Genomic DNA, 26564 nt, shown 5'->3' with positions numbered 1-26564 from the left:
AAAGGGTTGCTTAAAACCTGCTAGATCTTGAACTGTGACCAATTCTGAAGAAAGATTTCTGAGCAGAACTAGGGTCAGAGGTGTCACAGGGCCAAAATCCTGGAATTCCCTCCATAGGGTCCATAGGGGCGTGTGGGTCTACCTTTAGCACATAGACTGCAATATTTCAAGTAGGCAGATCACCACCACCTTTTCAAGGGCAACCAGGGACAAGCAATAAATGCTGGCCAGCCAGCAATGCCTATGTCTCATGAGTGAATTAAAAAATATAGAATGGAAAATGAGACGGCCAACTAGGAGACAACCACCTTAGAAAATCGTGTCAATGTTTACATGACCCACTTCATGTGAAAATCCAGCCATTTTTTTTCTCCAATCAACAAGCTGCTTCCAGACTTTGAGTTTTCTATCATTTTCTGCTTTTATCGTATGTTATACAGAATTTGTTTTCTGTTTTTAAATGAGTAGTCTTGGAGGACAAGGCATTACCAAGAATTCTGCAGCTCCCTTTTGTTTAAGGGTTACCTTTCAGTGACCAAAGCTAAGAACTGAAATCAGAGTTTATTTTGCCTAGTTGTATCGCACAATCGTGAGCCAGTAGACTGAAATCAATTGTCAGGTATTCCAGAAGGCTTAAAACTGGCTGACACAGCCTACTGGCTGCTATATACCAAATATGCAGCAATCCACCGGGACTGTGATTCTGCTGAAAAAGATAATACCTCAGTGACAAAAATAAGAATAATCTGCTTTCTCAGCCTGTTTATTTTTTAAAGTCAAGTTTTCAACATTAAGACTGAATCTCACATTATAATTACATTTATGACATTGGGTATTTGCATTCTTGCAAGTGCATACAATTGTCGCATTTTTAGTATTTTTTTACAAGGATCAACCTTGGAAACATTCACACCAATGCCAATTAAACAAATCTGTACAATTATTTTAAAATGCAATCCAAGTAGTTTAACAGCTGATACATTTAAAAATAGCTTGTTATTGCACGTTATTTAAAAAATCATATAAACATCTTCCTCTCACACACAGTGTTTGACCTTTACATTTTTGATAATGATCATACCCTAAACATTTCCCCTCTAAAAAACATCACAAAGGGGGAAAGGTGAGATCAATTTTTTTTTAATTATTGCTATTTGGTGCACTAGCAGTAAAGACACCAAAATACCATGTCCAAGTATCCTGTGTGCTATTGCTGGTGTAGATTGCCTCATCCCTGAGTTCCTTGCCTTTTATTGTTCAATATATTTCCACCCTTGGGCTAAAACATGCTACATCATTGATTGGAAATAGTGCTTGGTTTTCCGTGGGTCAGTTAGTTAGCTGCTGGCAATAAACAGAGAACACATTCCAAGCTCCTCTTCCTGAATACTACTTGAGAATCATTTGCCTTGGAAAAGTAATAAAGCTTTTGTGGAGTGAATGTTACAACCAATGTCACTTGTTTAGACAAGGATTTTTGGCTATTTCTGGAGGGAGGAGAGATCAGCAAGGATTACAGAGGACACCCGCTGTAGGAGATATAGTATAAAAACTATGATCTACAAGGTGCAGACGGACACTCTGCTATGACTATTAGTACATCTAAAATTGTCCTCTGGTCGTAGTCCAGGGCTATAATAAATACCGTAACCTACACTAAAGATGTAAAGTGCTTTAAATACTCGCCCTTGAACACTTAAAATAGTGATCTTGAAATTCTGATGGCCAAAGAATCATTTCTGCACCACTGACTGGAGTTGCAGAGCAAGACCCTGAGGAATTACAGACATAGCAGAATCTTTGGCAATTGCCCATGAAATTGGAGGTTAAAATGGACAATCCTTCTGTATCTGGACTCCTCCAAAAAAATCTTTAATGCAGTGACTTCAGAGGGGTCTGCTTCTAGTAACTTAATAGTTAACCAGGAAGCCAGACATTTGATTGCCTGAATCCCGGGTAACTGTTCAGCTGACCACACATCAACTCTACACCTGCCGATCTAACAACCACTTCCTTGACCCCTTGTACTCCCAGGGCCTTGAACAACCACCTTCCTCAACTCAGCATGATCTTCACCTGACCCGAGATCTTTTATATCCACCTAGGTAGGCAAACGCATCTCATCTGAAAGGCAATACCTCTGACATTGTAGTGCTTCCTTGGTACTGCGCTGGAGTGTTAACCTTAATTTTAGTACTCGTTTTCTACCCAGAACCTCCCCTTTCACAGGCAAATGTTCAACCAGCTGATCCACTGCTGAGACCATAGCAATAGTAGCTTGGGATGGTCAATATTTATAGCATTTCAATTTTACAATGCAGTCAGTTTGAGGACATGCGGGTCTGCAACTGGTTGCTTTTAGCTAAAACCCTTCTTAAATTGCTTGGAAGGACATCATCAGCACCAAGTGATTTCCTCCCTAGAATATGATGAGTGTGTTCCTACTAATAATGCTACCTGTATCATAATATTGATAATAAAGTGACTCTTAACAGAGTAGTTTGCAAAGCTGCCACATTTGGGAGCATACCTCTTGGATAGCCTGATCTAATGTTGCCATTATACAACCTTCATGGTAATGGGAAGAGATTGACATCACAAACCACCTGAGGTGTTTCCAAACAGAATCAGGTGTCTCCAATGTGCTGGAGACCAACAAGGAACGTTTTACAGACTTGAAAATAAAAGGAGCATTTTATTCAAGAAAATGCTTCAATTAATCTAAATAATTCAAGTGTTAAATCACCTAGATTCTCAAAGGTGAGAAGATGGTTAGCAATGATTCAATGCTTTACATCTTGCTGAGCAGCAAACCTACTGACTGCTGGACTGCGACCAGCCTGCTCCATAGGTCCATGCTCACTTCTCCAATATGGAAAAGTGCAGATTGTTGATTGGAGCCTTGTAATTCCATCCCCAGCCAACTGGATTCTTTTTATGGGTTTCAGGGGCATAAAAAGTGGGCATTTGAAAAACAAGAACAGTGTCACAGCCTGAGTCTTATTCTATGTGTAAAGTTCAGAGCTTTGTGTACCTGAGTTTGTGTTGCTGATTATTTTGTAATGCATGATGTTGCACATTCTATATCTCTACTTCTCATTGACAGAAACAACAAGGGGCTTAAGCAGCACACCCTGAACATTTGACAACATATCACAGCAGTGCAGTAGAATGGTGGTATTCATCATTTGCACCCCCCCCCCCCTTATGGCTAGGTTAAATCTGCTGGGAACTCTGGCTGGTTTACTGCAAGGGCACCTCCTTGACCTGAATGGCCATAGGGGATAGAGGTAGGATTCAGTCCAGTCTCCCATTCTTCTACCCTTCAAGAGGTAAATACAGGATCAAAATCACAAGCAGGGGACCACTGAATGAGGAAGTGCTATTCAGATTTGTAGCTCACTACCTCTTGTGGGACACTTGGTTGGGCCATACAGCCTTGAGCATGACTCTGCTGAATGTGTAGCAATAGAGAACATTTAAATTCATAAACAGGTTTCTCATTCAACACATCTATTATGTGACACCCATTTTCACTCTGTAATCCTTCAGTCTTTAGAGTGTTTCCATGTAGGGAGGCCCATTCCCTTCAACTGACCATCTTGTCATTGGTATTTCTGCTCAGTTTTCAGAATAATTGCACACTTTTTAAAAAAAAAGTCTGAACACAGTTGCTGGTATTTGCACCTCATACAGATCTTTTGAAACAAAGAAATGGACAACATTGCACTGAGAATGATGTGTGTTAAACTCACAATCCTTAGTGAACTCACTTCCATTACACAGACATAGTCTCTGTCCTGGAAGACCTAAGGATAGACACAGTGCGAGGACAGTACTCCAAATTCCCAACACTGCCCTTTTGTTGTGGGAACGAAGCACAATGACTACATTGAGTGTTAGTGAATGAAGAATTCAGCACGCACAGCAACACAGGGGAGATAGGAGGACAATTATAGCTCAAAGAGGTAGATTTTTCTCCCTAAAATCCTCCCCCCTTCCCAGGTTTTGAAGTGTTTTCTCTAAACTATATGTGCCAGTAATGCAAATAATTTAACTCTGATACTAGCAGCTGGCTTTCCTTTAGCCATCTAACTGCTTCACAATCTACTCCATCATCCTCTCCTTTAAATATTGTTGTGGCCATCCATAGTCATTCTGCCAGTACAGTCACCATCAAAAACTAACGTACTTCTCCGGAGGCAAATATCCATTTGTGGTTTGTGAACCAATGGTTGTCAATAACTGTGGTTTCGACTCTATTTTGGAATATCAATTGATTGTACATCCAATGTAATTGCGCACTGCACTGTATAATTTACTTCAGCGGACAGAACTTCTGCTGACATGCCAGACTGCTCAGTCCTTTCAACCAACTGAAGTGGTGTAGTGTGCGATGGCCATGCTGATCAGTCTGTTCAATGCTTGAGAAAAATGAGGAGGGTGCGCCATCTGCGCAAGGAAGTCTGTAGAAAGCAGTCTCTGATGTGGTCATACCCAGTGTATTAACCAGAAGGCTGAACTGTCCGCAAGTTGTATTAAAGGTTTTTGACAATCGCAGACTTAAGCAATTTTAAACTTGTCATAATTCTCCTGATGCTAATTAACGAGGGCTGATTCAGTGAGCTGAAGATCTCCGAGAATGTCATGTTATGTAAATGAACAGGAAGCAGCTGACTGTATTCTGTTGCTAAAGTCATACTCTCCACAGTATTTCACACTTACCCATTGCATTTTCACTGCTCAACACGACTCACTCTGAAACTTTCCGCAGTTCATAGCCCTCTTTTCGTAGTTAAGAATTCTTGCCACTCATCAGAGGATCAGATCACAATTCCTTTGTTCTAGACCTACGTCCCTTTTGAAGAGTTCCTGTTGACTTTAGGACTTTCTTTTTGCTGCCAGCTTTGCCGCTCTCTCACGCTCCGCTTCTTCGGCTCTTCTCTTCTCCTCCTCCTCTGCCTTCTTTCTTTCCTCCCTCAACTCCTTGTACCTCCACTGGGGTAATTCCAGGAAGTTGCTGCTCCCCTTCGCACTGCTCTTTCTGCGTATTCTCTCAGGCTCATAAGTCGGCGTTGGTGCTTTAAATATACGCACCTTGGGCACCACTATCCCAGGCTGCACACTGCTCCACCTCATCATACTCAAGGGCATCAGGCTGCCCCTCCTGGAGGAAGCAGCTGCCACGTGCTTGGAGGGAGAGGTCATTGGAGGAAGGCTGGCTCTCCGTTCCCTCTTCTTTGAGACGACGACAAGATGAGAGTTCTGAAATAATTTCTGGTGTTTGGTGTACTCCTTGGCTGAAGCCTTCATAGTCGGAGATTTCTGCTTTCTGAGGATCTCTTGCACTGTGAACCTTCTCTTGCCCACACAAGGGGGGCTGCTCGGGCAGACTGTCCTACATCCGGTTGCAACAAAAGGGCTGGAGATGGCGGTGGTCATGCGGACCATGTGGTCAAGGGGCCCATCCTCTTCTGGATCACGGGGAAAGTTGATGGTCAGGGTTGATCTAATTGTCTCACAGAGTTTTTCCAAGCAGTTCTTGGGCTCATTGGCTTTGGCTACGAGCTCTTTCAATTTTGGCCACTCTGGCTTGTACCTGTCACTGAACTGGACTGGACAAGGTCTGGCCAGGAGCTTACGCATGAGACAGAAGGTTTCAAACCGTCCTGTAAACTGTGCCCACTGTTGCGGGGTAAAACCTCTTCCTGGATCTGTGGCATTCATATCTGCACCTAGAGAAGAAACATAGATAAATCAGAGAGAAAACATATAAATATAATGTATTTCTCCTTTTGGAATTTAACAGCGTTGCCTAAACTCAATCTCAGTGAACTAATGTGGAATTGGTTATTTGCTAGAATTAAGCGACAGGCTTGGCTAATTGAAATTCTAAGTTCCCTTACAACTGATTTAGATTCCATAACACTGCAGTACTATGAACATATTGATTTCCCCAGATCACATTCAATGATCCCCATGCCATCAAAAGGCAAGAGAAGTTCCCGAAAAAAAAATCGATAGGATTCCTCTAGACCAGGAATGCCTCAGAGAATAGAAACTGATTTCAGAATTCTGAACAAGATTAGAAATGTAGACTAACCAAATTTATTTGTCCTAAAAGTCGGAGTTCTTAATCATGATGAGCAAATAGCCGTGCACAGAATCCCGTGGAATACCCCTCTTGTAGTTTGAGAAAAGGTGATATCGCTGTTATTGATGGATGAAGTTAGATAAATAAAAATGCAGAGCAACAGTGCGAACCCAAATGTCAGTTCAGGTCATTGTCCAATCATTGTAAGGTTAAATTTCCATTCCTGGCAACACAACTGCCCAAATTCACCTCACATCCATAGGCTTAGCAGCTGTTTTCTGTATATAAAACAGTGAGATTATATGACAGTTCCTCGGCCAGTGAAGAGAGGACACATCGTTAAGGACGTTGTCCAAAATGACTCAAGGCTCTGTAAGGACTCTGTCAGTCAATACCCCAAGGATGGATATACATTTCCATTGTATTGGCACCACCTCATGAATTTTTCCTTTCTTATCATGGCTAGAATGACATGCCCTTCCTCCTGTTGGACCATGACCTGGTGTCGTGTGATTTCTGACCTTCCTACTTGATGCATCCATTTCTCCAATCCTATTTTGTCATATCCTGGATCCGTCCTCCATGTCACTGACACAACTAGAACTCCAACCCACCCCCATCCACGGCCACCTTCTCTTTCTCACTTCTGTTGGTGATGAGTCTCCACGTAAGCGTCCACTCTCCTGCTCTCCTCTCCTGTGCCATGGAGCCAAACAAGGAATCTCACAAAACACAGCAAATATACTACTGCTGTTATCTCAGCACCTCAACCGGCTGTTGAGATACTGTAACTTCATAACCTGCCTAATTAACTCAACCCGCACACCAAATTTCCTACTCCTGTGGGCTCCATAAAACTGCCCCCGCTAGCAAGTGCCTCAATGTGATAGCGCAAGTTGTTGAACATCAATTTCTAGGTCACCTTCAGTGGCAGGGTGTGAGCCCAAGAAACAGCCTCCAGGGCTGCTAGTTATTAAGGTGAGTGGAGGAGAGGTTAAGTGTCTCTCAAGTGCTGAAGGATGGAACAGACACCATTCTGACATAGCACCAAGCCAGAAGCGTCAGTTGTGAGTGAAATTACTGTGTCTTGCCAGATATTAGAATTTCGAAGCTGCTTTGCCTTGATGGCAAATCAATCTACACTATTATGATTGCCACTGATACCAAAAAACCTCCCTTTCCATTCTCCCAAAAAGTTGAAGTGAGTTGAAGAATCGAAAAACACACCAGAAAGAGATGGGATCTCTTTTATATCGTATGGACTCACTGGACCTGGACGTTGCTAAGCCAGCATTTATTGCCCAACCCTAAATACTCCGAGGACAGTTCAGAGCCAAGTACATTGCTATAGGTCTGGAGTCACATGTAGGCCAGATCAGATTAGAATGATTGACTTCCTTCCCTAACGGAGTTAAGTAAACCAGATAGGCAATCCTCAACAATTTCAAGATAATAATAAAACACTTAACTCCAGGCTTCTACTGAATTCTAATTCCATCTGCCATGTTGGGATTTGAACCCAGATCAGCAGGATATTACCTAAGTCTCTGGATTAATAGCCTAGTAATAATAACACCAGGCCATCACCTTGCTGTAACAATCGTACATGTCATTCAATCCCACCAACAGCTATGCTACAATTCCGCATAGAATTTTTGGTGCATGGGTCTAGAAGTGTGAAATAGAGAAGAAAGCAATTTAAGTCAATATAATTCTGCCTGCTTTTTGAAATGGGGTCTGTGCCCTCCTCTTTGGCCCTAGTCCTGCAAATTCTTCCTTTACAAGTAAAAATCCAACTATCCTTCAAAAGATACTGCTGAACATATTTCATTGCTGTTTCAGGCATTGTGATCTAGATCATTGATGACTGTGTAAAATAATTTATCTCTAAGATAAATTATTACTTATTACTTCCCACTGTAAGTAATAAGAACAGGAGTAGGCTGTTCGGCCCATCAAGCTTGCTCCACCATTCAATATGATCATGGCTCATTCGACATACCTCACATCCACTTTCGTGCCCTTTCCAGATACTGATAACTCTAGGACTCCATGACTGTGCCCACAGTTCTCTATGGCATGGAGTTCCAAAGACACGACCATTCAAGAGAAGCAATTCCTCTTCTCAGTCTTAAATTAGCATCCCTTTATTCTGAAAGCATGTCCTCCAGTCATAGACTCTTCTATGAGGGAAAACATCCTCTCAGCATTTACCCTGTCAAGTCCCTTAAGAACCCTGAACAAAAACAGAAGTTGCTGGAAAAGCTCAGCAGGTCTGGCAGCATGATGAGATCACCTGGCAGAATCAGATCACCTCTCATTCTTCTAAATGCCAGTGGGTACAGCCCCAACCTATTTGGCTTTTGCTCACAAGATAATCCCTCTACACCAGGGATTATCCTCTCAACTGTCTCTAATAAAATTATATCTTGCCTTAACAAGCCTGCTCACAATACTCCAGATGTGGTCTCACCAGCACCTTTTATAGTTGCAGTAGGCATTCCCTCCTCTTATTATTTCAACTCCCATGAAACAAGGGCCAACCTTACATCAGCCTTCCTGATTACCTGCTGCACTTGTGTGCCAGCTTTCAGTGTTTTGTGCCAAAGTACCCCCAACATCCATTTCTGTTGAAGCTTTCTTTATATTTCTCCACTTATATAATATTCTGCTCTTTTGTTCTCCCTTCAAAAATGAACAACTTCACATTTGCCCACGTTATGCTCCATTTGCCAACCTTTGCCCACTTACTTAACCCACCAATATCTCTCTGTAACCTGACTGTATCCCTCTCACAACTTGCCTTTCTACCTATTCTTGTGTTGTCTGCAAATGTGGCTACAGTCTAATCATTTCCTTTCTCCACATCATATATACACATTGTAATAGTTGTGTTCCCAGCACTAATACCTGTGGAACCCGACTGGTCGCAGGTTGCCATACCGAAAGAGAACCTTTTATCCCTTTTCACTGTTTCCTGCCCATGAGCCAATTTTCTATCCATGCCAATATACTACCTCCAACACTGTGGGCTCTCACCTCCTGACTTAGCCTTTCCCGAAGTACCTTATCAAACATCTTCTGTAAGTCCAAACACAACACATCTTCTGGTTCCCCTCTATCCACTCTAATTTACACTGCCTCAAAAAGACTCCAATAAATTAATCAGACATAATTTCCCTATCATAAAGCCGCGCTGACTCTGCTTGATTTGATAATTTTCAAAATGTTCTGCTGTTACTTCCTTTGTAATGTATTCGAATACGTTTCCAACAATTGATGTTGGATAATAGATTGGCTTATAGTTATTTGCTTTTTGCCTCCCTCCTTTTTGAACAGGGGTGTCACATTAACAGTTTTCCAATCCTGTGGTACTTCTCTAGAACGCAACAATTTTTGGGAAATTATAACCAATATGATCACTGCAGTTACCTCTTTTAGGGTCCTAGTGTGAAAGCTGGCCAGCCAGGGAACCTATCTGTCTTTAGCCCCAATTGTTTATGTAATATTACTTCTATAGTTGTGGTGATGACACTTAACTCCTCCCCTGCATTCTTTAGTATTAACTTGATCTTCAAAGTATCTTTCACTGTAAGGACAGATGCAAATATCTGTTTAACTCCTCTGCGATTTCCTTTTTCATGAAAACCACTCTGCAGATTAATTGTCTAAGGAGCCTATGTTCACTTTGACGTTTTTTTTAATATATTTAAAGACACTCTTATTACGATTTTTATATTCCTCACTATCTTGTCCTTTTAGTTTAATTCCTCTGTCTTTATTATCTTCCTAGTCCTCCTTTGCTGGATTCTGAATTTATCCTAACCTTCATGGCTATCACTGATTTTGGTCTCCTCATATGCTTTGTTTTCAACTTAATACTGTCCTTAATTTGCTTGCTTAGCTATGGCTGGCTTATTCCTGTTTTAGAATCTTCCTTCCTTACCGCGGTGCATTTTTACTGAGAGTCATGACATATCTCCTACATGTCCACCACTGCTTACTGACTACCAGTCCTACTAATGTATCTGTCCAGTTTACTTCAGCTAACTTTTTGCTTATTTCATTATAATTCCCTTTATTTAAGATAAACAGTTATTTCTGACCAGGTTTCTCACCCTTGAACTGAATATTAAATTATATCAGGTTATGATCACCATTTCCTCAGGGATCTTTTACTTGGAGGTCATTTATTAAACTTGCCTCATTACCCATTTCCAGATTCAAGACAGTCTGCTCTATGGTAGGTTCCATGATGTATTACATAGGAAACTATCCCTAATGCATGACTTTGTTGTCATAGCTACCTTTCTTAATTTGATTAACTCAATCAACATAAAGATTAAAGTCACCCATGATTATTTGCTCGTTTATTTTTACATGCTCTAATTATTTTTTATTTCTAGCCTTTCTTGAGAAGTGGCTACTATTTGGGAGCCTGTACACTACACCTATCGATGTCTTCTGCTCCATTCTGCCTTTTACCTCCACCCAAATGGACTCTACATCATCCGAACCCACATCAACTCCCACAACAATGTTCATTTCGTTTCTTCGTAACAGTGCTACCCCACCATCTTTGGCATCACCCTGTCTCTCTGAAAGACCAAATGTCCCTGAACGTTAAGTTCCCAGTTTTGATTTCCTTGTAACCATGTTTCCATAACAGCTGTGAGATCAGATTCTTTTACCCTGATTTGCACCAATGGTTCATCTGCATTATTCTGAATGCTTTGCGGATTAAGATACAAAGCCTTTAAGTTTGTTCTATTATTAAATTTCCCTACATTTTTATCCAAATTATTTCTCCCTGTTGGTCAAAGCCTTTTTTAATTGTGATTGCAACCATTAAATTTCTCTTTAACTTTCTTTGCTACAAGGATAACAATCTCAAGTATCCTGGCATCTCCATTACTAAAGATCCTCAACACCAGGATCTGCTCTATTTTATCTCCAAAGCCTTGATATCCTGCCTAAAGTGTGATGTCCAGAAACAGATTTAGAAATACTCCATTTAGCCCCTTTAGCCTTTCCTGCCATTCAGCAAGATCATGAATGATCTTCTCCATGCCTCAACTCCACTTTCTTGCCAAATCCTTATACTCTTCAAATTCCCAATACTTTAACAACGTACCTACCTACTCCTTAAATATTCTCAACGATCTAGCCTCAATATACAATACGATGTAAAGTCAATTTGTTGCAAGCTGTGTAACCAATGTAACTTAAAGTCTTAACCCTCAAATCCCCGTGTCTGTGTGGGTTTCCTCCAGGTGCTCCGGTTTCCTCCCACAGTCCAAAGATGTGCTGGCTAGGTGGATCGGCCATGCGAAATTGCCCGTAGTGTTCAGGGGTGTGTGGGTGGGATGCTCCAAGGGGCAGTGTGTACTTGTTGGGCCAAAGGGCCTGTTTCCACACTGTAGGGAATCTAATCTAATCTAAAACACTTTCTGTGTTCTGTGTGTTCTAAGTACTTATCCAAATTAATGGTAACATGGCCCAAAAAGCACTAGTTGCCCATTCTCTTATTACTGCAACAAGGAAAAGGGAAAATATTCTGGGCAAAAATATTGTGCTGAGGGCTGTTACTATGTTAGAGAAGTTCTCAATGGCTCACTAAGATCAATGTGCATTGATCCAATGTAATATAACCATAATAGAAAATAAAGAATTAGCATCTCTCTTACTTTTGTAACTTTATTCACCTGTCTACGAAACCTACCATTCCATATGTTTTGTGAGCTGTCTGATTGGCTTTTCCATCCGCCGTTAATGAGGATTGTATTGGGAAGAGCGACACAACGACAAGAAGATTGTCAGCACTTACCTGCCAGCATCAGGGCTCTGACACAATCCTTTTTTCCTTGCATTCCTGCTTTCATCAGTGCAGTGAACCCATGGACATTCCTCTTCTCGATATCAATTCCAGAAAAATAGTTCAGCAAGTAATTTGTAATTGTGATGTGTCCTGCAAAAAGTATGGTGCAACGCTGTTTAAAGACCGCAAATCATACAGAAACAACCGCATGCAAGGGAATGGTCTCAGTACACACGAACAAATATTTCAGCAAAAAGCAGTGCTTAAGGGGGTTACAAAAAAATCTTTTTTCACTTCTACAACTTGGCCTTGAATCCATCACTGAATGATGACCGACCTGACTATAAGCAAGAAAGAACATACGTTATTATTGTTTCAAAAGCACAGAATGTCTTAAAAGTGTTTTATCAAATGCTTTTATCCCTTGTGGAGTTGAAGTGACTGTTGTACTGAAGGAAACACAGCAATTAAATTGTACAGCAAGATCTCATGAACAGGAATCTCATAATAGCCAGACCATTTGTTTTGATTCAGGAAAAATTATTATCCAGTACACCAAGGATAATTCTTTAGTCCTTCATCAAACTGGTATCATGAGACATTTTTACACCCACCTGAAACTATGGCAGAAGGAGATGCACCTCGTTGAATTTGAAAAAGCCCAACTTAAGAGTATATTTTCCTCAATTTCCTACTGTGAGCAAATGAGGATCAACAAAAATATAAATTGGGGGTGAAAGGGGGAAACAAACCTCGTTTACAGTCTTACCAGTTATATTTCCTAATGTTCAGTGATGTTGTTAATAAATTTGGCCGATTCAGAATGGACATAGGTGTGTAGAAGGCAGCTATTTGTCCCCTCCAACCTCTCCCACCAGTCAGCATGGTCATGGATGATCTTTCCCATACCTCAACTGCTCTTTCACGCCAGCTCCTGATAGCCCTCACAGATGTGACTACCAATAAGGTCGCTGCAGCCCCAGGCTCGTATGGTAGATACTTTTAATCAACTGTTCAGATGTGTTAGGACACACTTTGCCAGGAGGTGGGGTTTGAAGCTGAGCCTTCTGGCCCAGAGGCAGGGCACTACCACAACACCCCCAAAGACTGGCAATGGTAAGCATTTGCCAATTTGGATGAGTTTATCATATTGAGCCCACTTGGATTGGGTGGAGCTGTATAGAGATAGGGCTGGGCACAAGAATCCAGTTTATTTACTGAATGTGCAGGGACCAATAGATCAATTCTGACGTAGGTGTGATACATTTCCAGTGGCTGCTACTGCAGTTTAACTTACTTATAGTTCATCTTTGATTAATTTAGACTATCTGCCTTCGGTAATCAAGGACCTGTGACCAACCCGCAATTAAAATCTGCAAGGGTGTGTCTTCTGCAGCAGTAATGAGCTAATTGAATTCTGCTGTGATTAACAAACAATTGAAGCCAATTAAAAAGTATGCAAGATCATCAGCCAACTAGGGGGTGGTAAAGTTCCTGGTACTTCAGCTGCTCTTTGTGATGCTGATTGATATTGTGTTCCAGTCATAAATTGATTATGCTGTTCAAGTGTGCTGATTCACGGGAGATGGCCAATTCTAACCTAAGCTAACAAGCAAGTGCAGAAATCTGGGTGTTCATTTACCCTTGCAAACCAGGTACGATATCCAGCCCACTCTGCCGATGCATTTCCAGCAGAAACTTCAGCATTGTGAAACCTGTCTGTGCACAAGGAGCAGATTTCTTATGGCTTTAATAAACAAAGAATTGCGGGATCCGGAAATCTGAATTAAAAACAGAAATTACCACAGCAGGGTGACTTTGCTTTCTCACTGCAGATATTGCCAGACTTGCTGAGTTTCTCCAGCAGTTTTTGTTTTTATTATATGGTTGGGTCAATTCATTTGGACTACAGATCACTGGCTCATCATAATTTGTTTTCTTGATAATATAATCTGTCTTGGTGAGTGAAGCAACCTTATTAAATTTTCCACCTGTAAACCTCTGATGACTACGTATTTCCCACAGTGTATGACTGTTCTTGGGAACCCAGGTTTTCCTGTGTTCTAGTGAGGCATGCATTAAACTGGACATTTCATCAGCATCTCGTGGAAATAATGAATGAAAAGCATCAGGCATGTGTTTAACAGCTAAGGTAAGAAATATTTTATTTTCAATTTTTAGGCTCAGCTCTATACTTTATCTTCTTGCATGTAGATCTATATAAATTCTTTCTAGATATGTGGATTTACATGCACAGCAATAGATATACTTTAAATGAATTGGGCAAAAAACCCCATGGAAGACAAGTCCATGTTTTTTCACATGCAGCAGATTGTTATAGTGTCAGAATAGGTGGTGGAATTAGCATTAGTAGTAACTTTCAAAAGGAAACTGGGAGAAAAAGTTGCTGGGCTATGGGACTAATTGGGTAAGCTCTTTTAAAGAGGCAACATAGCATGATGGGCTGATTGGCCTCTCACTGTGAGATTCCCTGATAACAGTGGTGGGCGGAAGGGTTATCCTAGAAAGAAAGTTAACTCTCTGTCATATGTCATAACGTACAAAACCATTTATGGTAGGATAGATATTGTAACGGTCCTGAATGAGTGAATCATTGCCTCTGTAGAAGTAGCGTGCAAAAGGTAAATGAATGTCATAGAGTCATACAGCACAGAAACAGACCCTTTGGTCCAACAAGTCCATGTTGACCCCTAATCCCAAACATTATCCCACCTGTGTGCACTTGACCCGTATTGCTCCAAACATTTGTTGACCTACTTGTCGATATGTTTTTTGAAAATTGTAACTGCACCTCCCCCCACCCATCCACCACTTCCTCTGGAAGCCCATTCCACATATTCTGTGCTAAAAAAAATTGCCCCTCGCCTTTTTAAATTCTTTCTCCTCCCACTTTAAAAATGTGCGCCCTAGTCTTGAAGCCCCCAACCCTAAGGAAAAGACACCTGCCATTCACTTTATCTATACCCCTCATGATTTTACAAACCTCTATATATCCTCAACCTCCTTTGCTCACGTGAACAACATTCCAGCCTATCCAGCCTCAACATAATCTGAAATGCTCCACTCCTGGCAATATCCTGGCAAAGCTCTTCTGAACCCTCTCCAGCTTGATAATATCGGCTGGTCAGTTGTTCCCTGTGACTGCCACCCAGATAATTTAACATAAATTTAATGGTGATTCTCAAAGGTCACAGAATCCAAGGCACAGTTTTATTGTTACCATAAGACATCAACCAGGTATCATTTGAGTCCCCATTCTCAATTCTACAGAGGAAATCTGGGGCCAGAAACCATTATGTGATCCCAGAGGTTCGTGGTCATTTGTCCAGGAGAGACAGTGTCCAAACAGAACATGAAGACTTTGCTCAGTTTGCCAATAACAGATCATACCACAAGTCTCATCAGCAATCCATCAGCTCCAGCGACAAACTATCAATCTCAGTCATGGTTCACCAACTATACAATGACTGTCCACCAGTCAGACAGTGACGCAGACTCCCAGTTTTGAGGTACATGCCAGTATTGAGTTTCTTACTTTTGTAAGGGTAAACGAGGTCAGGTATTTGTTCATGTCAACTGACTGCACTGCCTCTCAATCATGATCCCTAGATCCAATAGCTGTAACTCTTCCCAGATCACTGTCCCATTCACTGTCTGCCCCATTTCCTCCCTTCACATTCCCTCTCTACTGCTCTTCCGCTTTTTTCCCACATTCACACACTATTCCACTTTCTCTTTGTGCAGATTCAGTACCTTAACCATTGTTGTGCTGCTTCACTTCCCTGGCCCATTCCTTGGATTCTTCCAATCCAAACAAGTGGAAGTTGTGCTCCAATTGTACAGAGCTTTGCTTAAGTCCCATCTTGGACAGCATTTCCAGTTGGGCACATATTGTGGAATTTCTCTTCAACAGCGTTTTAAAGATGTGATCTAATCAGTGTTTAAGACAATTTAGTAGGACAAATGTAAAGAAGTTGGTTCTGATGGTGGACAGACAAGAACAAGGGGACACAACCATAAAATTCAAGCTAGTGAATTTTAGAAGTGAGTCAGGAACATGTTCATACAAAATGTAGGGAGATCTGGAAGTGCATTCTCCGAAAAGCTAAAGAGATGTGTCAAAATATCAAAACTAAGGCTGATATGGATCAAGGCAGGGGAATGGAATTGAATAGCAGGTGATACAGGAGGTAACTGAATGGTAGGACAAGGTGAATGGCCTATTCACTCCCTGGGCTTCTTTAGGCTCTAATGCTTCAGGCTGACAATTTTCAGCCATCGCTTGAAAAACTGCTTTGAGTCTTTTTTAAAACAAAACACCATGGAAACACTGTGAAATTAAGATCATAAATCACTCTCTGGATCCTACTGATGAGCATAAACGACCTGAGCTTTGCTTCACAGGTTTGCAATCTCAGCAAAACTGCCAGATTAAATTACTGCTTTCTAGTTTATTGTTATGCTCCTGTTAACTGGTATCTGTGTGTTACAATGTCACGGCATGTTCCTCCAGTTTGCACAGCCTACTTTAAGCTGCCTCTAATATATATTTTCTGCGTAACACAAGCCTCAGCTAAGTTTTCAACCTTTAGCAAGATGCTACCAGGAGATATGAGCTGCACAGTTGTGTGATTTCCACTGGCCAATTTCTTTGCTTGAAAACAATACTGACAATTGTAACAGCTATCTGATTACTATTGATCTTGAGGGCAATTATGGATGAACAGAAATGCTGGCCTCAACAGCAACACTGTCATAAAGAATTTACAAAAAAAAGTGACACCAAAGGGCACTCAGCAATTATTTTAACTTAGATGACTGTATAAGTAAACTGATCCGAGCCCCTCAGTCACAATCTTACTGAGCTCAGCGTTTTGCTGGCATTGCTGAATTTCTCCCAATGTGTTCTCTCCTGGGCTGCTCTGAAGCCAGATTGGTACCAATGGTAACTGTATACAGCCCATGTGTATATATCAGTGCACACGCATATGCCCTTGACTTTACCTCCAACCTAACAAAAATACTGAGACACGTGATTTTCCAGGCTGGTGTCTTTTTTAAGAGGAGACAAATATGCCAGCTTGGGCAGTTTCCCGAAACAGCCTTCCCAACTCATTCACAAAAATCAGGACCAACATCTCAAGTTGATGGGCTTACATCAGATTATTTCACAGTTTTCCGTTCTCCAAATTGGTCACATTAATGAAGGTTAATCACTGACATCTAAGTTGATCCTGTCTGACTGTCATGACATATAAGTGGGCAATCTAAAGGACTATTAGACAAATCTGGGTTATTGAACGCGTCATGAACCTACCTAACAAAGGTTCTGCACAAATATGCTATTTGGGTGACAACCATTTCCTGGCACATCAGACAAAATACAATTGCCAGTGAACAAGACCCAAAGCCAAAATAACTGAGAAAGTCAAAGATCCTTCTTTTTCCATCTATGGTTTATTGCATCCTAATCCTAATTAATGCAAGATAAAAAGATTTGACTTCATTTCTCCTTTTACAAAGTTTTAGATATAAACTAACAAATAACCATTTACTGTGCCTGCATACTAACATATTGTTGCTCATGTACCAAGTCACCCAGGTCCCTCTACAATGTTGATTTCTACACATTCTCCACACTGAAAGGTTATACTGCTTTTCAATTCTTCCTGCCAAAGTGGCCATGTTCACATATTCCCAATTATGCTTTACTTTTTTTTTGCCAACTCATAACTTATTTATATCCTTTTGCAGACTATCATCTCTTGAAAAATTACTTTCCTGCCTATCATGGTATCATTGACAAATTAGCTAACATACAACAGTCTCCTCATTCATGTCTTCGATATAGATTATAAATTGTTGAGACCCAGCATTGTTTGTGTGCCACTCAACTTGTTACAGCTTGCCAACCCGAAAAAGACAGATTTATCTCTACTCTACTTTTTGTTAGCTAACCAATCCTTTATTTGTGCTAATATGTTACATCATATATCATGCGTTCTTGCAGTAATATCACTGGATGTGGCACCTTGTCAAATAATGTTTGAAAATCCAAGTACCACCACATCCATTGGTCCCCCTTACATACACTGCCTGGTACATCTTCAAAAGACTGTGATAGATTAGTTAAACATGATTTCGCTATCCCAGTACAATGTTGAATCTGCCTGTTCACATTACGATTATCGAAATATCTTTGTCTAACCCCCTTAATATTGCACATTAGCGATTTCCCCACAAGAGACGTTAATCTAACTGACCTATAGTTTATTGCTTTCTTTCTCCCTTATTTCTTGAATAAAGTTGTTACATTAACTCCACACGCTTTACCGCCTCTCCCCCCCCCCCCCCCCCCCCCAATCTATTGGGACCTTCTGGAATCTGAGGAAGTGCAGAAGATTATTATCCCTGTCACCTATAACTCCCTCAGGTGCAGGCAACATGCTGCTGGAAGCTTGTTAACCTTTTGGGATAATAATTCTCAATGCACCTACTCTCTGACCAAGTTGATGATTTTATGGTCCCTCAACTCTCTCACCTTTTCATTTTCAAAGTCAGAAGTCAAAATGACACCAAGTTATAGTCCAACGGCTTTGCTGGAAACCACAAGCTTTCAGAGCGCTGCTCCTTTGTCAGGTGAAATGGGAAAATCACTTCATCCGACGAAGGAGCGGCGCTCTGAAAGCTTGTGATTTCAAATAAACCTGTTGCACTATAACCTGGTGTCGTGTGACTTCTGACTTTTGTCAACCCCAGTCCAACACCGGCACCTCCACATCATGGCTTCTCATCTTAAGTATCTTTGGGAAATTTTCTGAAGCTTCCACAGTGAAGACAAACACAAACCACTTTGCCTTAACAATCTGCTCCTGCTACCATTTAAACTAGTTTCACACTTATTTCAGCCAGCTCTGCCTTCATACCCCTATAATTACCTTTATTCAAGTTTAAAATGTTCTTTTTTAGAACCTGACTTCTTGCCTTTAAACTGAAGACGCAATTCTCCTTTGAACACACTGGTGAGAACTTTAACTTACACTGGTATCCCACCTTGATAGGAGTAAACACACGCCTTCATAAGGAATGCTGTCCTCAGGAGTCAGATACTGAGTGACAAGCAAAGTGGACAAAACACAAACAACAGCATGCAGTGCGCAAGCAGAATGACCTCTTCTGTATTCAGCTTGGTACAACCAGGTCATGCCCAGTGCACTGGCAGGTCACTTCTATTCTCCAACAGTACAATCTGTTAGGCATTAATTATGAATGACCGTACTTGCCTGAATTAATCATTAGCACTGATATAAAGCGCCATTGATCAAGAGCTACTTCCGTCGTTGCAGGACTATTACATCACAGGAGACAGAACTGAATGGGCTTCAGTGCATTGACTGCTGATCCAACTAATTACCTTAAGCTTTTAACTAAAAGGCATTTGGTTATGTGTCAAGACTATTACTCTTGTTCAACGCTGAAGTCAATGATAAATTTCTCTGTTGCTGTGGCTGCAATACCACAGTACATTGACCCACCCTCTACTGGAATTGCTAGGTTTCTTTTCAGGGTGCCTTTTGGAACTAATACCTGCACAGCAATGCAAAGATGGAAGGGCAAGGGTGGTCATGGTAATTACGGCATCTGCATCAACTGTTAAACCAGAACAGATTCAAAAAGCAGCAACCTTCAGTTGTGGTTGCCAACAGTAATGTTGGATGTGTTTAATTAAAAAAGGGTGGAGATAACCATTCCATCCCCACCCCCGCCGTGTCCAGATTTCACGAGCATCTCAGGGACCAGCTTTATTTGCAATTGCAATCAGAAGTTATTGCAATCAAATGGGGTGATGGATTGGGACCACCCAGGGCTAGCGGATCAGTTGCATTATGGGACCTGGGGCAGCCATTTTAGAAGTTACCAAGTACACAGTAACATTAATAAGGTCATGGGGGGGAGGAATCCCCTTTCACACAACTGATGCAACCAATGGAAACATGGGATTGCACTGCAACAGGTCTGTCAGCAGGTTGACTTCCAACTTCTCAACCACTGGGAACCAAAGTGGAAATAATGGAGGCGTGAGGCAGAAGCACTGGTATCAGAATGCGCTGGAAAAAAAATAAATACGTTGGACATTCGGGTTCTTACCTGCTTGTGATGCAATCATGAGAGCTGTGTTGCCTTCTTTGTCCTGCCAATTGACATCAAGGTGAGGGCACCCAGCCAATACGAAGACAATGTCCATGAATCCCTGGTAACAGGCCACCATCAGCCCAGTCTGGAAACAGAATGCATCCAGCAGTTTCAGAGGGAGGGAGTTTGGTGTAGCGCAGAGCAAACATCGCAAATTAACCAACCGTGCAAAGTCCGGACATACAGATGAGCTGCTACAAGAGAAATGTTGAAAATAAAGTAACACACAATAAATCAGAGAATTGGTGAGAAGCTGACAGAAAGGAGATGAGGAAGATTAAATAGTCCACAAGATTAACTGTAGAACTGAAAGCTTTGTCAGTATTTAAACATTTTCAAGCTAATATTTGAATGATTAACAGCTACACAGAATTAGAGAGGGCTAATGAAGGCAAAGAGAGTCCAATGATAAGTTATCGCGGGACACAGAATCTCCAAACAAGGCCACTGTCAGCAACAAGTGGACTACTGCCAGCGCAGTGAGGATTAAATAAAAACGGAGATGGAATTCAACTACAGCATTTCAATTTCCAACCGTGGATCAAAACAAGGGCTGAGAAGAAAGTCAACAAAGATCAAAATCCTGCAGATGCTTAAAATCTGGAATAAAATCGAGCAAGAGTGTACTGAAAAAAAAAACTCAAGTCAGATTGGGAGAAGAAGGGTAAGATCAAACATTTCAGGTCACTGACCTGTGGTCAGAAACTGGAGATATCACAGGCCAATACCAAATAAAGAGGAACAGAGCCAGACAGGAAAAAAATACAACACGGGGGTGAGGATTTAACGAATCCACAACTGACAGTGCAGGACAAAAAAAGATGATAAAGAAAGAAAAAACACAAAAATAATGTCAGCTGAGACAAAGGCATTTGAGAGATCTGAATTGTGCAGTTGCAAAGCAAAAATTAAGTAGCCACTAAGTCATTCAAGAAGATTGAAATGTTTATCTGACTGTTCAATTCCCCCTCCCTACCCAAGCTTAGCCCTGTTCTGTTGAGCACTGTTTAAAAATGAGCAATTTCCTTTCTCCTTGTGAGCACAGGAGCACATGAAGCATGTGGATATGTTGATGCAGATTGGGCCACTGCAGCTTTTGCATGACACTGCATCTTTGTGCATAGCAGAGTGAATGAATATTCTTCTGATACATACTTTGCACAACTCAAATCTATATCAAACTCTAACAGTTCCAATTGCTTTAGCGGTGAAGAGAGGTGAGTGGACCTGAAACAGTTTCGCCTCACAGATGCTGCCAGACCTGCTGAGTTTTGACAGCAATTTCTATTTTTGCTTCTGATTGCCAGCATCTGCAGTTCTTCAGGATTTTTTTTGGTTAGAATTGGTAACTGAAGTTTATTACACAAACAGCTACGTGTCAATCGTATTTGGGTCTGTGCAGATTCCTTGTGCTAATAAACTTTTACAACATAAATGTTACGGGACAGTTAATTGTGCTTTTAGAGAAAGTACCAATGAAGTAGCAGGAAAACCACTGAATGTATCCCAGAATGTTTTAAATATTTTTTTGTTAACTCTCCCAGCTCATTCACGGCTGTCTGGGCACAACTTAAAAAGAGATAACAAGGTGTAGAGCTGGATGGACACAGCAGGCCCAGCAGCATCAGAGGAGCAGGAAAGCTGACATTTCAAGTCTGGAGCCTTCTTCAGAAGGGCCCTTCTGAAGGGCCCAGACCTGAAATGTCAGGCTTCCTGCTCCTCTGATGCTGCTGGGCCTGCTGTGTTCATCCAGATCTACAGCTTGTTATCTCAGATTCTCCAGCATCGGCAGTTCCTACTATCTCTGAAACAACTTAAAAAGAGTTTTTTTTAAGATTTTGAGAGATTACTGTCTGTAGGATGTCCTTTAAATTCATGCTTATTTTTTCTGTGAGGAGTCCTGTCGGTCCCACTCTCCTGCTCTAGCCTAGCAATTTTATTTCCATCAAGTTTCTTTCAAATATCCTCTTGAAATCGAAGCTAGCCCCACCCACTACTCTCAAAGTCAGTCAGTTTCAAGTGGATTAAAATCACTGTGATAAAAATTCTCCCTCACATCTCCGTCATAACTCTTACCCAAAGCTTTAAATCATCTCCCACCCCTTGTATCATCAGCTAATGAAAAAAAAAGCTTTTCTTTATTTACTTTTAACTATCATTCTACATCCTATCATATTCCCCTCAATCCACTTTCCTCCAAAGAGAACAATCCCAGTTTTTCAACCTAACTGGTCTCACTTTCCTGGAATTCATTCTGCTAAATCACTTACTGACCCTCTCAACCTTCCTACAGAGTACTGACCAGAACCAGATGCTGTAGTCAAACAGTGGCCTCATTGGAACCTCATACAGGTCCATCATAATTTCCCTGTTTTTGGATATACCTATACTTAGGAAGTTCAAGAAATTGAATACATACCTGAAGGGAAACATTTGGTGGACTATTGGAAAAAATCAAGAAAATGGGCTCAATTTGATATCCCTTTCAAAGCTCTGGCACAGGCTAAACTGACTAAATGGCCATCTTCCGCTCCATATGATTCCATTATTAATATGACCACATACAGTATCCACTCACAGTTCAAAAATTAAAGGGGTCTCTCATTTAAGATAGAAAAAAAATTATGTTGTTAATCTTTAGTATTCTCTTCCCTCCTAGGACAAGCCAAACAGAGACACGCACGAGAATTCCTAGAAGCATGACATTCCAACCGGAACTCCATCAACAAACACATTGATTTGGAGCCAATCTACCATCCTCTGAGAAAAAGAACAGGAAATGACATCACAAACCCAAGGAAACCTAACTAGATAAATAGAAAGCAGGACATAACACCAGTGCTTCATTGGAGGCTCACTGATGATGTTACCGAAATGTCTGAAAACTAACCTTCCAGCTCAGCGAGCAAACTCACATCCAGAACCTCAACCTGAGCTACAAATCTTCTCAAAACTCGCTATTCTCTTCCCTAGCGACTACTGGAGGCTGGGTCATTGAATGTATTTAAGTTAGAGAGAATTTTTAATCGACAGGGCAGTCAAGGATTCTGGGGGTTAGGCAGGTGAGTGGGTCAAGGGCACAAGCAGATCAGCCATGCCCTTACTGAATCACTGACAGGCCGAATGGCCTAACCCACTTTCTTTTAAGATACTGTGAAATGATGATCTCTGTACTCAGTTTCTGTAGAGAACTTTTATGGTTTAGTTTGGAACAGGACAGTGAGTGGGCTAAAACATGATATGATGGTAGACAGGAAATGTTTAAACAAGGATATTAATTACACTTGCTGTTGGCTCCTTCCCGTGATCTCCCCTCCAGACCCTGTTGGTGGCATGATACATATCACAAGTCAGTGGGACTTTCTAACATTCCTGTTGACACCAGATTGGAATCCCCATCTGGAGGGGCTTTCTGACAGCAGGCACAGTTTCAGAACATGACTCATTTATTTTATTGTCTGCCTTTCTGTTTATCTCACATGGGTACTCACAGTAAAACAACAGACAAGTGTCAGTCAAAAATGACTGATCATAGAAAAGCCCTAAAAACTTTAGAGAGTTGCAAATTTCGTGAAAGGTTATGGTCTTCTGGAGGAGAAAAAAAAACAACAGAACAAAGTAACAGAGTTGGGAGAAATAAAAATTGTCTGTATTACTGAGTGGAGGGGCACAGATGCACCTTTCATTGTCATAATGATGCATAAACTCAACTTGGTCTCCACCCTCTGGCTCAAAACATTGAGGACCAGTCTAATTAATGTTTCAAATGAAAAAGGAATAAAATGAAAAGAGTAGATATTAGAGATCAGGAATGGCAGGTAGTTCAAAAGAAATATGACATGTGGGTGATTTAAATAAAACCACAGGGCTACTCTCTCAATAGAGAGAGACAAATGCTGGTGGTTTAAGCTGAGGGTCACCATGCTTCAGGCAATTGGAAGTGGTTCAGAAAGAGAATCCTGCATGGTAAGCTCAGCCAGGGTGGGAATTGAACCCAAGCTGTTGGCATCACTCACCAGCCATGCAGCCAACTGAGCTGTACTCCAGGTGTAGCCTCAGCAACACTATTTGTGGCAAGACTCTAACCTTTAGCAATAAAGGTCAAAGTTCCATTTACCTTCTTAATTACATGTTGCACTTGCACCTTAACGTTTTGTTTCACGCACATAAATATCCAGATCCCTCTGTGCTGCAGGGTTTCTTTTTCTTGGAATCTCTCTCCATTTAAATAATAGGTTGTTTTTTGGATTTTCCTGTCAAAGTGCATAACTTCAGGTTCTGCCCAACTAAATGTGATCTACCATTTATTGGCCACTCATTGTGTTCCCTCATAGACTCCTTACACCTCAAATGTCCTACCACCTACTTTTGTACTGTCAGCAAATTTAGATACATTGTACTCTGTCCTCTCTTCCAAGTCATTAATATACATAATAAATATTGGAGACCTTAGGACCAATATTTGTGATACCTGACTAGTTGCATCTTTCCAACCTGAAAAGACCCATTAACCCAAACTCTCTGTCTTCTATGTGTTAACCAATCTTCAATCCATGGGATAATACCTCACCCCCAGTGCCGTGAGCAGCATCCCACCCAATCTCTATAACCCCATGTTAATCAACCCTAACCCTCCTACCCTGCATGTCCCTCAACACTACGGGCAATTTAGCATGGCCAATCCACCTACCTTGCACATCTCTGGACTGTGGAAGGAAACCGGAGCACCTGGAGGAAACCCTACGAGACATGGGGAGAAGATGCAAACTCCACACAGACAGTCACTCAAGCATGGAATTGAACCTGGGTCATTGGTGCTGTGAGACAGCAGTGCCATTGAACCACTGTGCCTCCCTATGTCTCTGCCAAGGGTTCTTCACTTAGTTTAGCTACTCTTTGTTTTTAAAATGTACCCATTGAAACTGTCACTGTTTCTTTTTATATTTCTTTCCATTGACTTTCTTAATCATTTACTCCATCTTTATTTGCTTTTTAGTCATTTGCTGTTCCTTCCTAAACAAAATAAAAACCTGCAATTTGCAAGAGAGACATGCAAGGGTGCTCAGGGGAGAAGAAGACTGGGGCATGGAGGAGTAGAAGAGGGATCCCAAATATGAGAGAAGGTTTGGTTGGAGACATGGAGAGGCAAAGCTCTGGAATCCTGTGAGTAGTGGGAACAGCCTGTCAAGGTGGGAGAATCAGGGCCTGAAGTGTGGCATCAATACTTTGCAAACATGTCTCCATATCAAGCTGTTGGCTGACAGAGTTCTCAAAGGGCTTTGGGTTTACCAATATTTCATTTATCTCTACTGAGAGTGATCCTGAACAATGTCTCTTATAATGCATTGAGAGGGCTAACTAAACCTGCAGGTTCAGCCTTGTTCCACAGGTTGGTAATACACCAGACACCAAAAATCACATTCAATACAAAGTAAACAAAAAAAAACCCAATCTTGTTTCTTCCACAATAAAGGAATTGTCCCAAACACCCCATAACCACCAACACATGCTAACCATGAGGTGTACCAGTACAGTCAATTCTCTAAGCTAATCTCAACAAATAGCAATGATGTAGATGAGTAAAGTGAAACCAATTTAATGTGAAATATTTTCAAGTGACATTTAATTTTGAAAAACATCCTTGCCACCTTTGTGCTCTCAGATCTTTACGTTAATGGCAATGGAGTCGGGAAGGAAAATCTGTGGCCTAAATGCAATATTTGACAAGAAGATTCTTTAACAGGCTGCCCATCCTTAGCTGCAGCATCGTCAGATGGTAGAGGGTTTCAGCAACTCAAAGCAGTTGCTGTCTGGCAATTGCATGGGTCGTCCTTGCACACTGCTGGCACTTTAGAACTAAACTGGGAACACATGGACAACAGGAAGAAGCAGGCGAACACACATCCAGTTACCCCCAGTGAGGTACGTAAAATAGGTCAGATATCCAGCCCTCCCACCAAGCCCTGAGCTCACCCTCAAAACGGAGTAGGCAGGTACTGCTATCAGCAGCTCACCCACCATATGTAAATATATAATTAAGAATCTTTTGAGCTTGCTTTAAACTCATTACATTGCTCATGCCATGAAACTGTTGATGTGGAAAAAATGTACTATAAAATCTTTGCACTATGGTGTCTTACACACACACACACACACACACACAAAACCATGAGTGATTTGGTGCAAACATAAACAATACTGCTGAGCCCTCTTGGGTGCAGTGATGGTGTGGGGGATAACATATACAGAGAAATAAATCGAATAGCTGATGTGGGGTCTTGTGGCACAGTGGTAGTGTCCCTACCAGGAGGCCTGGGTTGACATCCCATCTGCTCCAGCGGTGTGTTATAACATGTTTGAACAGGTTGATGACAAAATGCTTAAAACAGATGATGTGGGAATCCTTTTCCTTTAAAATGAAACGTTTAAAATGGTGGG

At 41.3% G+C, this 26564-nt stretch overlaps 1 protein-coding gene across 1 annotated transcript in view; it reads right to left on the bottom strand.

Moving 5' to 3' along the window:
- Nucleotides 1–747: 747 nt before the first annotated feature.
- Nucleotides 748–26564, bottom strand: part of LOC125447761 (ankyrin repeat domain-containing protein 33B-like) — a 41099-nt gene continuing 15282 nt past the window's right edge. Inside the window, exons 2-4 of the mRNA XM_048522455.2 lie at nt 20082–20211; nt 11922–12062; nt 748–5735 (exon numbers count right to left, since the gene is read on the bottom strand). Coding sequence (XP_048378412.2) covers nt 4882–5735; nt 11922–12062; nt 20082–20211 — 1125 coding nt within the window. The 3' untranslated portion in view covers nt 748–4881. The remainder of the gene's footprint in view (nt 5736–11921; nt 12063–20081; nt 20212–26564) is intronic.

The sequence above is a fragment of the Stegostoma tigrinum genome, chromosome 2 (genome assembly GCF_030684315.1).
Source record: "Stegostoma tigrinum isolate sSteTig4 chromosome 2, sSteTig4.hap1, whole genome shotgun sequence".
NCBI lineage: Eukaryota > Metazoa > Chordata > Chondrichthyes > Orectolobiformes > Stegostomatidae > Stegostoma > Stegostoma tigrinum.
Note: the sequence above shows the minus strand (reverse complement) of the source record. Positions and strands in the feature narration are given on the sequence as shown.